The 14,151-nt window shown below is 38.3% G+C and overlaps 1 protein-coding gene across 8 annotated transcripts in view; it reads right to left on the bottom strand.

The window, feature by feature from the left end:
- Positions 1-14,151, bottom strand: part of LOC124711709 (uncharacterized protein DDB_G0284459-like) — a 167,126-nt gene that overhangs the window by 35,426 nt on the left and 117,549 nt on the right. For 6 of the 8 annotated variants that reach the window (XM_047241916.1, XM_047241912.1, XM_047241914.1 and 3 more), the window contains exons 6-7: positions 6,095-6,175; positions 4,735-4,818 (exon numbers count right to left, since the gene is read on the bottom strand). In XM_047241916.1, coding sequence (XP_047097872.1) covers positions 4,735-4,818; positions 6,095-6,175 — 165 coding nt within the window. The remainder of the gene's footprint in view (positions 1-4,734; positions 4,819-6,094; positions 6,176-14,151) is intronic. The other 2 variants (XM_047241919.1, XM_047241920.1) reach the window with 1 other exon arrangement.

Genomic DNA, 14,151 nt, shown 5'->3' with positions numbered 1-14,151 from the left:
CAGCCATCTTTAATGCAACTGCTGCTAGTGCTCCTTATAGTGCGATTCGGCACTAGCGAACTATGCTAGACAAAACTTGAGGTACTTCCCTACAATGTGACACTACGATCACCTTTGTAGGTACTATGAATTAATTTATATGAACTTTCAATGTTGTAAAGTCCTTGTTGAAACACCCAGTATTACAAATTGGGTGTAAGATTTAAGAGACCATTGAATATGTTTCTGCAATGTCAAGTTTGGACCCTCAATTAACACTTGACTGATGTTCTGTAGCTCCCAAGGTGATATCGAGTTCAAGCAGAGCTCTGTGTTGTTCTCGAGTGTTACTGACAAATTCAGTCTGGCCTTCCTGCTGTCCCCTGAGTGCTAAGTACTAACGTCAAATATAATTAATGCCATTGTTCAGGTACCTGCATGTTGCTGACGAATTGAAGTGTGCAGTGGATTTTCCACCCCCCCCTCCCCCTAAAATCCCATTAGCTTTTCACGTTTCCGGCTGTTATGTTGTGTTCAGGTATTCTGCCTGTTGTAACCTCGTTTCACTACATGTGACTTTGCTTTATGCCTTACTTTTCATGAGGATTGGCATTGCAATGTTTTTATAAATCAACTATTCCACTGAGAAAGAGGTTGTGATATGAAAATCTGCAGTGAGGATGAGAACAGTCCTATGCAATCTATGCGCGCAGATTTGTGTATCAACAAGAGATGTAACTATAGTACATTCAAATTCGAAGAATCAAAATGAAACACTTAGGATGAGAGCACAATTCAGTGACAGATTTGACTGTAAGAAAATGATTTTTGTTCACTTAATCAAGCATTTAATGATTCGCTTTTGGAAGACCTCAAATTACATTTCCTAATTCTGAGTTCAATTTTGTTCTTGTGTCAGTCTGTAAATGTGGTGACTTCTTTCTATTACAAAAATAAGATCAAAATTAAGGAAGAAAGGAACCATTAATACCATAACATTTCAGTTCGGCAAGTAAAATTTTGCAGTCCAGACAATGACAAGATAATTTTTCTTTTGTTTAGCTGCCAGAAATTCATTCTTGATGATCTATGTGACTGTCTCCATGAATTACCATTTACAAAAGTCACAAGTGCAGTTGAGTTTTCCTCAGAAAACACGAGTTGGTAACCTACTGTACACCACTTTCTGGAAAGCCTTTTTAAAAAAGGCAAGAATGAGTTAATTACAGTACAAAACTTCTTTTATGTTCCCAGAATTAATGTTTTGCTGCCATTCTTGACATTTTTTATCATTCTCATCAGATTTCCTATGTTCACAATGTTAATTCGCATCCATTTTTACATTAACATATCAATAATTTTCCCACGATTTACGAAACAGTGTTCGTAGAGGCAAAAATGCGTGATTGACATAAAATGATGCAGACATTGCACTGGCCTTCAAGTAGTGTTTACATATGTTACACAGTTGACTTTCTTGACACCAAGGTCCTCTACTCAGCATGAACTGGTACAAGTCAGAACAAATCGTGATTTGTATCCTGCCGCTGCCAACAACTACTTGGCATGGTGGCTGACGGGAGTAACATTTTGACAGAAGTTGGAAGAAAATGCAACTTGAGGAACATTCATTTGTTTTGAGTTGATACCAACTTTATCTTTCAGTAGTGTGTGCTACAATAAGTAGTATCCTTACTTTATTGTAGTCACATGGTTTCGGTGTCAACTTCGTCGTGTGATAATGATCATTTGCAGAGGACATCCATTTTCCACTATCTGTAACTTAATAATATACAGTAGTTTCTTTTATGGTTTGTATATGAACCGTACATAGTGTCGTTTGCTAGCAAATGTCGACAACATTGACAAGCCTGTTCCTACAACCAAAGTGAGTCGATTTCTGTTGACACAGCTAATCTTGACAACTGTTGTGCAAAGAGTTTGTGTGTACTATGCAGAGTGATAGTAGCCTTGTGTTATGAGATCGAAGTGTGTCATTAGTTGCTCCTTTCATGTTGCAGTTTTAAGATGGAAAAAGCCAGTATCACCAAAACAGGCAGGAAAACTCTGTCTATGAAAGAAAAGGTAAAAATTCTGGAAAGACTAAGCTTACCGTGCAACACGTGTTGCATTAACACAGAGTATAGGAATACCCGTATCTACATGGAACAGTATTGTGAAAAACAGAGACTATTTTGGAAAGTGCAAGCAATAATGGGCCATATTACAAAAAAGTGTTAACTACTCGAAATATGCAGAGCTGGAAGAAATTATGGAACCTGGTTTCAGGCAGCACATGTGTCAAAATTCCAATAAACAGTGTGACATTGCACGAAAAGGCACTAAAGTTGACAATGCACTTGGGATTGAGGCCTTTACAGCATCTAATGGGTGGATAGATAGATTTAAGAAGTAGTACAATGTAGTGAATAAAACTGTATTTGGCAAAGGAAACAGTGTGGACATAAAATCTGTTACTGAATGGCAGAGCGGCAGGTTACAGGAACTTTTGTAACAATATAAACTGAAGGGTATCTTCAACATTGATGAAACACGTCTTTTTTTCAGCATATTGCCAAATAAAACACTTGTCTTCAAAGGCGAAGACTGCCATGTAGGTAAACACAGTAAAGTTTGCCTGACAACGTTAGGCATGAACTTTCAGATGGTTCCGAAAAAATTAAACCGTTCGTGATTGGCAAATCTAAAAAACAAGGGTGTTTTAAAAATATAAAAACACTACCAACAAAAAAGCATGGATGATGTCAGAATTATATGAGAACAATCACATTGCCTTGATGCACAGCAGAAACTCTCTCTTATTGTGGATTGTTACCCCGCACATCCCAGAAATACAAGTCTATGTAATGTGCAACTAGAGTTTCTGCCACCGAACTGCACAAGCAAATTACAGCCTTTGGATGCCTCCTTTAAAGTGTCAGTTTTAGATGATTTGCATTATACTGCGAAGGCATGGACAGAAGTTATGGTGGCCACCACCTCCAATTGCTTCCGAAAAGCAGGATTCATTGAAGCCGACAAAGGAAATGGATCTGATGCACCAGACCTGAGTGCTAGTGACAACAGTGAAAAACTGCTCGCTTCATCATGGGGAAAGGCTGCAGCTGCAACTTCAGGTTCATGATTTCGTACACACTCACAATCATGTTGTCACTGTAAAAAGAGTTTCTGTTGATGACGTGATAAGACTTTCACATAAAAACACTGAAAGTGCAGAAAGTGGCAGTAATAGTGATAAGGACAATGAGGTTCCCTCAATTGCAGTTGTTAATGCAGCAGTGAGAACAATTTAAAAAAATATTTCAGCTGCAGAAGTTTTCCAATGTGTTTACGAACTTGATAACCACACTGAAAAAAATCAAAACAACCCACAATTTTGGATTCTTTGGCTAAAAACCAGTAACTACCGTACCCATTTGTTCATGACACATTTAGAGACCACCCAAATTAAAGGACTGTATAATAAATAAGAACGGCTTAGTGTTTTGTAAATGTGTGCTTAAAATGGTTAAGTGTAATATGGTACCTTTCCCTGTAATCTTTACTGTGGTACAGACCAATCTCTATCGCAATCCCAATGTCTATGTTGATTTGAAAAAGACAATTTGGCTGCGAACTGCTAAGACAGTGACACTGAAATAAAGGCAACAGTGGCAGATTGATCTGTAATGCAGTGCCATATTTAATGCACTTCACAATATTTCATGCACCTCTATTTACAAAATCAAAAACGGCTAGATAAGTGGCCGGTACTGTATACATCTGCTGACATCACTTTCGCAGGAAAGTTACACTAAAAATGATGTAGTTTAGAGAGATCTTTAATGCAGTATACTCTTGGCCGGCACTTTTCATAGGCATCAAGTGTAAATACTAAAACCACCAATTGCATCACTTTATCTTTGCAAACATGTAAATCATCATGGTGACTGCTTGGTTTAAGTTGTTTATAATGCAATTTGTTGTGCTATAGTTCCTGTGAATGACATGTCACCTGCTAAACATTGCACAAAATTCAGATAACCTTTATTAATTAATAAACATTACCTGCTGAGTATTTTGTTGCCTATTGTCTACATATATCATAGAAAACTATGAAAATGAAAGGGTGCCCCCACACACAACCAGAAAAACTTAAGTCATTTCCTACATTTTACATTTTCCCACAGTTTACACCATTTTTTCCAAGTCCTTTGAAAAGTGTAAAAACAGGGTATTGTAGTTCTGTAATTAGCTGTGGTTTGCTTATCTCCGATTTTATAAAAACATATACTGCTTAAGATTATGATTATGATTATTTTGTCATTAGGGCATTTAAGAGCTGGGTGAAGGTGCCTTCCATCTGTTAACATCAATTTAATTCTATATTATAGTTTATCATTCAACTGTAAACAGAGGAGGAAAGATACTAAAGACACAAAGTTCATAGCAAGGAAACTGTGTTGGTTCATTAAAGACAGCCCCCCCCCCCCAAATTTTTGAAGCATTTCTTAAAATTTTGATGTAATCGTAGATAAAAAAACACTGAATGTTATTTTTTGCAGGCTCCAGAGACTGATCGAACAAGAAAAGCTGAACATGTCCAGCAATGATTGCTATCTCTAAAATATATTACAGTACCATGCAAACAAAGTAAATGTACAAGTATCTACTTTCATATCATCTTTGTTCTGCAAATGTTCACCTTTCTAGCATTTTTTAACTGATACATGTTTAGTATGTATGAGAAATTACCTGTGAAACATGCTTAGAGCAATTGCAGCAGTAGCTTTCTGATGTGGACGATCTACTCGCAAGCCTTTTCAAAACACTGTACACCTGCAGAAAATTAATGATGGACTTACAACAAACAGTTAAGCAACAAATATACAAAAATATGGAGCGCAAGCAAGTGATCAAAAGTGAAAAACAGTACTGTACAGAGATTATTTCAGTTATAAAATTTTACAGGGAATGTAGCCTGTGCAGCATACAATATTATCACACTAATATGAATAGCCTCCTTCAAAGTGTAAAAAATACAAGGAGGAAGAAAATGTTTTTGCGGAAGACACAATAAAAAAATCAACAGTGTAAGATATGTCAGATGTTAAACGCAGCAAGTATGCCTAAGAGTACAAAACAAGGTTCAGTACATACCAACACACAATTATGCAAAGAATACTACATAGCTAGTCAAAAAACATGGAATTCCACGAACACATGTCCATCACTTACTGCATCAGTGGGATGAAACATTCCTTTAATATACTGGAATGATATCAACAAAAAATGTTTGGAATAAACTAAGAGACTCTTTGTAAAGAAAATAATAGCACGAAAACACTAAATCTGTTACTATGATAAACTGGCAGTTCTACTTAACCTCCAGAACAGAATTTCAAAGGATATCAACAGGGCATTAGGCTGTATGTTATTTTAACAGCAGCAACTGCTTTTACTATGCTAAAATATATCTATGTCAATTTGACAGAGCACAGAAAGACCTAAGTGGAAACAAGGTATGTTGAGTAGATAACATTCCCTCACAGGTATTTATATTCTTGGGAGAGCCAGTTACAACAAAACTATTCTGTCTAGTGTACATGATGTACAAGACAGGTGAAATACTCCAAGATTTCAAGAAGAATGTAATAATTTCAACTTCCAAGAAAGCGCATACTGACAGGTGTGATTATTACAACCTTATCTGTTAAATATGTCACAGCTGCAAAAATACTGATGGACCACTCCATACCAAGTGGTCTATTTTTGGAAAAAGTTCCCACAAAACCATCACGGATTTTGCTAAAAGTTTGCGTGAACATGTGTACATGTCCCCAACGAACATAGGTAAGGTTTTACTTTTACCATTATAATACTTTCGGAGATATAGTCATTTGCTTCAACCCATAATGCAGCTTTCAACAGGGCACCCTGAGTTTACGGTAACTTCGAGACATTCGAACAAACAAAACTTGGCCATATTTTACAACTTCTTGCATCCTCTTGAGTAAAACAATAATAAAGATTTCTTGCGCAATTTTAGTATGGATAAGTTGGATGAAAAAATGTGAAGTTTAGCTTTTCATAAAACTTACACATAATAACTTACCAATATATATAGTCCTAGAATATAAAATTTCATTCTTCTACCGCTTTCCAGTAGTTTACAAATTGAGGGCAGAGTTGATTTCTGTAACAATGCCAAAACTGGGTATTTTTAGCAAACTTCTGTAACCTCTCTTAAAACATTTTCATTAGGAAGACTATGTTCTAAACTACCTAACAACCTACATTAGGTTTTGCAATACAGGCATATAAAAACGACAATGGGGACGTGCATTGAAAATGCGCCCATAGTCCACTGGTACTCAAACCTGGTATCTTTTATTAAGTTCTACAATTGTTTACTACTCACTGAAGAGGTTAGTATTGGAAGTACTGCTGACTAGGAATTGAGTTCAACTCACAAGAACTTTATTTTTTTTAACAGTGTAGCTTGTCATGATTCATCATGATCTGTTTCAGCCAGATGATAAAATTTTTGCACACAGCTGCAATACACATCATGTAAACTGCCTTCAAGTTTTACAGCATTGTCACATGGTGAAAATTTTGGTAAAGTTCACAGCAGTTTTTTTTTTTTTTTTTTTTTGGGGGGGGGGAAGGATTCATGTTATAGAGAATTTAGAGTATTATTTTACTGTGCAATGCTACTTATGTGGCGGTTTAATTCTGGTTTAAAGTATAGCATATTTTGTGTTCACAAAATAGCGGTTTATATGGAACATTAGTGTACTGATAAAAATTTTACAAATATGTTGTGGTCCTTGATGGCTTAACCACTGATGGTTTCTTTTAAAATGAGAAAACCAGCATCCCACTGCCACTGGAGCTGTGGCTGATGCTGTGCAACAGCACCTATGGGTGCTTTTCTTTACCGCAGGTTCCCAAATCTTAAGACAGATTTAAGTGTGAGTCCAGAGTTTCAAGAGGTCTCATTCAGGATCCTAAGCTCATGCTCCCTTCACACTACTTGAGTTTTTTGTAGGTCTCAATAATTTTCTATTTGATGTCATCAGGGAAACCATACTGCCAGTCAGACAATATCACTGATGATGTTGGAATAACTGCAATAACGTGCTGTTCCGTAACTCAACATTTGTCATTCCTTGATGGCCAATAAAATGAAATTGCAGGGCCATGTGGGTGCATAAAGTTTATTTAATCATTCTGTCAGCACAGATCTCTAAGATATTTCCAACCCATCAATGTCAATGTTTTTTGTAAACACATGCAGCATATTATCCTGTCTTGAGATCCAATGTTAACAGACCTCCTTCATTACTATCATTAATTTTGTTCAGCAGAGATGTTGCATCATTTGAAACCCTAAGCTAACCAGATTTGCTGTTTCGTCATTTGACAAAACGGTATTAAATTTGCTTTCATCAGGAAAGAATAAATTGAATGAAAAAGCATTAAAAGAAGGGATTAGGATGGTTAATTTGGAGGAGGGGGCCAAATGGCGAGGTTTTCCGTCCCATTGGATTAGGGAAGGAAGTCGGCCATACCCTTTCAAAGGAACCATCCCGGCATTTGCCTGAAGCGATTTTGGGACATCGAGGAAAACCTAAATCAGGATGCCCGGACGCATGTTTGAACCATCGCCCTCCCAAATGCAAGTCCAGTGTGCTAACCACTGCACCACCTCGCACAGTGTTACAAGAAGGGAGATTTAAATATGGGCATACTCCAGCAGGAACTACAGAGAATCCTCACTTTCTGCCTTTTGATGAAAAAATAATACAGGTCAACAGAGTTTCAAATGATGCATCATCTTTTCTGGCCAAAATTAGTGACAGTAGCAAAGGGCATACGAGAGAGAATGAAATATAAATCAAATTTTCTTTGTAAGTTTACTTAAGTTCGAGAAAAATTCATGCACACAAACTTTAATGGGAAAAAAATTCTTACCAGCAGATAAGCATTTTCTTGATCCCATTTTTGTAAAACGAATGTGGCTCTGGAAGCAGCCAGTTATGCACAAACACTCTGACAGTGCCATCAATGTCAAATCTGAGCCCTCCAGCTACTTCCTTTAGAGGTCCAAACAAATGAAAATTGCTGGGTGGTTAAGTCCTGACTGTAGGGATGATGATCTAGTGTGGTCCAGAACAATTTCTGAATTTTTTGTTTAGTTTGGGCAGCTTCGGGGGTTCGAGCACTGTCATGAAGCATGATCACATCCTGGATGGCAAATGCACCTTCTCGGATATGCAGGTATTTTTGGTCTTAAAGTTGGTAATAGTTTGCAACATTCACAGTACAAAATTTGTGGAGAAAACTGATTAAGAGAACTTATTTAAAATCAAAAAAGACTTCTGCAGGATTTTTCCCCATGGAGAGAGAGAGAGTTTCTCTCTCTGATGGGTGTAGATTTGTCCTTTTTGCACCATTCCACACTCGTCTGCCGCCTCCCTCCTCCACCTTCTCTTTGATTCAGGGGTGTAAGGGTGAAACCACATTTCATTGCAGGTCACAATCCAGTGCAAAAAATGTCCCACTTTAGTTTCGTAGCCTGTCACTAGCCATCTGCACACTGAGACAAGGCAGTTTGTGCTCTGCAGTGAGAAGATGGGGCATCAACACAGTGGACACTTTCTGTAAACCAAAGCTGTCAGTAATGATCACCTGAGCACTACCACAGCTTATGTCAGCCTCCTCAGTGGTAATTTCACCTGTAATTGGTGATCGTCTCCAATAAGCTGGCAAACAATGTGGATATTCTGCCTTGTTAATCCTTGGAGACGCCTGTGAGATGCATTCTCAGCTGTTTCTCATCCTTGTGAAAACTGTTAGTGCCATGTTTACACTTGAGTCTTTCTCACAAAGTGTTGTTCCCAAACTGTGCCACAAGTATTTTCAAAATACCTCTAACATTGCCATTCTGACGGAAGAAATTGTACAACAACATTCTAGGTGTGGAGAACCATAGCTGGAAATGAAAGCAACAATCAGCACATATCGCACAGCTGTCCATTTACAAAAAGGTTTGTAAAAGAACAATCATGGTTTATATTTGATCCATCCTCTCATATTAATGTTGGACCTCCAGTCAGGACAATATGTTGCATGCATTTACGAGCAATAGTCGTGGATTGGAAATAACTGAGAAGCCGCTGCTGAGCAGAAGAATGCTTTAATAAACTTTATGCATGCACATGGCCCAGCAAATTAATATTATTGGCTATCAAGGAGTGACAAGTGTTGGGTTCTAGACCAGCACATTATTGCAGTTACTTCAGCACCATCAGTGGCACCACATGGCCAGTAGTACAGATTCCCTCGAACAGCAATGTACTGAAATCAGTAAAAAATTCAAGCAGCTAGAAGCAAGCATGAGCTTAGGCTCCTAGAAGAGACTTCTTCTAACTTTGGCCTCTAACACTTAAACCTAATCTTGGCTGCTGTTGTACAGCTATCAGACATGGTCCCTATATGATGATGGGGATGCTGTTTCTCTCTCTGTCTCTCAAAGAAACCAGCAGTGGTTAAGCTACCATGGATAACAGTAATACACTTGTACAATTTTTCACTAGTGCACTATTGTTCCACATAAATCACAATGTACGAAAAGACAGATTGCTATTTACCATAAAGAAAACTTGTCAAGCTGCAGACAGGCAGAGTTAAAAAGACATTCACATAAAGCTTTTGGCCATAGCATTCATCAGTAAAACAAACACACACACACACACACACACACACACACACACACACACACACACACACACACACACACAAACCTGATGCACCCATGACTGCCAACTCCAACATCTCAGGCCAGAATGCCACTATCACGTGGGGTTACCTATCATGATACCCTTAAATGAGGGACATCCTACCCGAGATACTTCCCACCCCTCCTACAGTGATGTTCCATTGCCCACACAAACTCCGCAACATCTTAGTCCATCCCTATGCCACTCCCAGTCTCAACCCCTTGGCACAACGATCATATGCCTGTGGAAGAACCGGGTGCAAAACCTGCCCAATCCACCCACGCAGCACTTCCTATTCCAGTCCTGTCACAGGTTCATCCTGGCCCATCAGGGGCCTGGCCATCTGTGAAAGCAGCCGTATCATTTATCAACTCCATTACAATCACTGCACTGCTTTCTATATTGGTATGAAACCAACCAGCTGACCGCCAGGATGAATGGCCACTGCCAAACTGTGGCCAAGAACAAAGCAAACCAACCTGTGGCACAACACTTAGCTTAAAATAATGTACTTGACTTCAATGCCTGTTTTTCTACCTGACCCATCAGGATCCTTCCCTCCACCACCAGCTTTTCTGAACTGCGCAGATGGGAGTTATCCTTACAACACATTCTCCACTCCCGTAATTACCCCAGCCTCAACCTATGGTTGTCCCCACACCCTCCACCCAACAGTTTCCAACCCCTCTGTCCTATCATCTCCTCCTCATTTCATCTCCCACCATGTTTATTTGCAGCCCTCTGCCAAGGAATCTAACTGTCTTTCCCCACTACTTTTTCTCTTCTTTTTGACCCCATCTCCCTGCCCCACAACCTCCTGCACTGTGCCTGTTGACAGTCTTGTCCCTGCACACTTCACCAGACAGCGTTCATCTCTTCCTGCTTGCTTGTGTGTGTGTGTGTGTGTGTGTGTGTGTGTGTGTGTGTGTGTGTGTGGAGAGGGGGAGAGAGGGAGGGGGGGAGAAAGGAAGAGAGAGAGAGAGAGAGAGAGAGAGAGAGAGAGAGAGAGAGAGAGAGAGAGAGAATGGCATATATATCATATATCTTAGTGACGAATTCTGCTGCCAAAAGCTTTACGTGAGTGTCTTAATTGTGCATGTCTGCAACTTGACATGTCTCCTTTCTGGTAAGCAACAATCTCTTTTCCTATATTGTTGACATTCCTACCTGAAATTTCCACATAAATCACAACTATGCAAACACAAAATATGCTGTACTTTTAACAGGAATCAAACTAGCACAACAATTGCATTGCAGAATAAAGACATACTCAAAATTCTTTATAACATGGAATCCTTTCCAAAATATGTCGGGCAGACTGCTATGAACTTCTCCAAAATTTACACAATGTGACAGTAGCATAAAATTCGAAGGCAGTTCATAAGATGTATGTTACAGCTGTTGTGTGATAATTTTACTAGCATAGAAAAATATTTTGTTGGCACTCACCTACATCAGGTGAAATGATAATCATAATAGAATAAGAGCACTCACAGCTGACATCGAAAGATTTAAGTGTTCAGTTTTCCCATGCACTGTCCGAGGGTGGTAGAGAAGTAACCTGAAGGTGGTTCGATGAACCATTTGTCAGGCACTTAAATATAATTAATACAGTAACAATTTAGATCTCTAGTGCCCCGGCAATGTACAGTCAAATTTTGAGGTGTGTATCCCATCTGATGGTGTAGCTTTCATAGCAGAAAAACAGGCTGAAATATATCATGCGTCACGATGAGACACCCCTTCTTTGAAGTTTTTCGAGTTCTTCCACCTCACTTCCTAGTAATCAGAACTTTCAGTATTACCTTCTCCAGGCAGTATTAAACAACCGTAGAACTTCAGTTTGTGAAGTACTGAAAAGCAGCAGAGGAATAATTTTGTATTCTAAGACTTTGTATTGGTTTGGTAAGATATCACATGCAAAGTTTCAGGTTTATTTATTCAATTACTTCCGGAGATATAAAAAGGCTAAACAACTTATCTTTTCTTTTTCGAGCAACCATTTTTTGAGCTCTCTACTTCGAATTAACCATACAAAAGTTCCCTAAGTTCCTTTTTAATTATTTCACTTAACAGAGTGCAAAAAGTTGTACATAATGGCTAAGTTTTGTTTCTTTCAAGAACATTTTGCCAGAGATAAAATGTCTCAAAAGATGCCGAAAACTTGGGTGCACTGTTGAAAGCTGTGCTGCGAGATCAAACAAACGACTATATCTCTACAGATATTATAATGACAAAAGTAAAACTTCACCAACGTTCAGTGGGAACATGTGAAAGTGAACACAAAATCATCAAAATCCATGATGATCATGCAAGGACCTCTAGACCACTTGACATGTAATGACCTTGACACCAATTATCAGTTTGAGTTCTGGAGAAATACCGGAACACTTGAGACAATACAGTCTATGACTTAGGAGATAGGTTGAGGAAAGGCAACCCGATGTACCAGGTATTTGTAGACATACAGAAAACTTTTGAAAATGCAGGGGTAAAATACAGCTTATTTACAACTTTTACAGCAACCATACAGCAGTTAAGAGTCTAAAGGTATAAAAGGAAAGAAGTGGTTGAAAAGGGAGTTAGACATACTTTTAGACCATCCCTGATGATGTTCAGTCTGTACTTTGAGCAAGCAATAAAGGAAACCAAAGAAAAATTTGGATAAGAAATTAAAGTTCTGAGAGAAAAAACAAAAACTTTTGTGGTTTGCTGATGACATTGTAATTCTGTCACAGACATCAAAGGACATGGAAGAGCAGTTGAACAGAATGACCAGTGTCTTGAAAGTATGATACAAGATGAACATCAACAAAAGCAAAGCAAGTGTGATGGAATGTAGTGGAGTTTAAATCAAGTGATGCTGAGCTAATTAGATTAGGAAATGAGACACTTAAAGTAGTAGAACAGTGTTGCTATTTGGGCAGCAAAATAACTGATGATGGTCGAAGAAGAGAGGATATAAAATGTAGACTTGCAACAGCAAGAAGAGAAATATGAACATCGAATATAGATTCGAGTGTTAGGAAGTCTTTTCTGGAGTATAGCCTTGTATGAAAATTAAGTTTAGAGGAGAAGCAGTTCAGACATGAAGAGAATATGTGGCGAAAAAAAATAAAAAAAATAAAATAAAAAAAGAGCTGAAGATTATAGGAGTAGATCACTTAACTAATGAGGAGGTACTGAAATATAATTGAGGAAACAAGAAATTTGTGGCACAATTCGACCAACAGAAGGGATGTGTTGATAGGAGGGGCCAGGGGAATTGCAAACAGAGACTAAGATATGAATGCAGTACGCAGGTTCTAATGTATATAGATTGCAATAGTTATTCGGAGATGAAGAGTTTTGCATAGGATATAGTAGCATGGAAAGGGGAGCTGCATCATAACCAGTCTTCAGACTGAAGACCACTACCAGCAATATACACAATTGTTTAAACCTTAACTGGGTCGTACAAAACATTTTACAGCTCACATAACCAAAATACTCAGCTTAGCCTCAGTTTAGCAGAGCTCAAACATTTCTATTTGCCATGTGTGAACTGGTAAATCTGGTAAATGCAGAACTGGCCAGGTTACAAGGAATTGTGTTTATTGCATCCATTACATCTTGATAGTAAGCAAAGTCTATGCTAGTTGCTAAGAAACCTACAGGATCTAATATAGTCATGTCAATATTAGGGCTCCCAACAATGTCCAGAGTAATTCTGATATCTACTCTATTCCAATGCCAGAGGAGCTATGGGAAAAGCTAGTCCCCAAAATAGATTTAGCAGATGCACACCTAGTTAAAACTGGATGTAGAAGCCTGGAAAATCTCAGTGATAAATACACTACAGGGACTGTATAGGTAGACCAGATTACATTTTGGCATATCAAGTGCACTAGCCACTTTTCAAAGATACTTGGAGCAACTCTCATACACGATCCCTCAATGCATAAATTATCTGTATGACATTGTCACTGTAGCCACAAGATAGCTACACTTTCAGAATCTACAAGTGCAATTTGATGGACCCAATTCAAATGAGTTATGCTGTCACCTGGATAAATGTTTTACCAACCTAGTGTCAAGGATTTATAGCCTATGATAAGTGATGTGGCATCCTAGGTAGTTAAAATATTTATTCAAGCCTATTTTAGATGTTACTGATTGACTCCACTGAAATACTATCACTTTTGTTCTTATCTGCAGACAATGTTAGGTTGCAATCTTAGGCTATCTGCTGCAGCTTACAGACTTCTATCTGAATGTAATCATTCTCTCTTATCAAAGTTAGATCATCTGCATATAAAATTACATTTAACCTAACCATAAACAGGCAATATCCCTAATACATGAAAAGAAGAAGAAGAAAGTTATCGTTGGGGTAAAACCAACT

Source organism: Schistocerca piceifrons, chromosome 8 (assembly GCF_021461385.2).
Source record: "Schistocerca piceifrons isolate TAMUIC-IGC-003096 chromosome 8, iqSchPice1.1, whole genome shotgun sequence".
Taxonomy (NCBI): Eukaryota; Metazoa; Arthropoda; class Insecta; order Orthoptera; family Acrididae; genus Schistocerca; species Schistocerca piceifrons.
The sequence above is the reverse complement of the archived record's forward strand: the minus strand, read 5'-3'. Positions and strand labels throughout refer to the sequence as shown.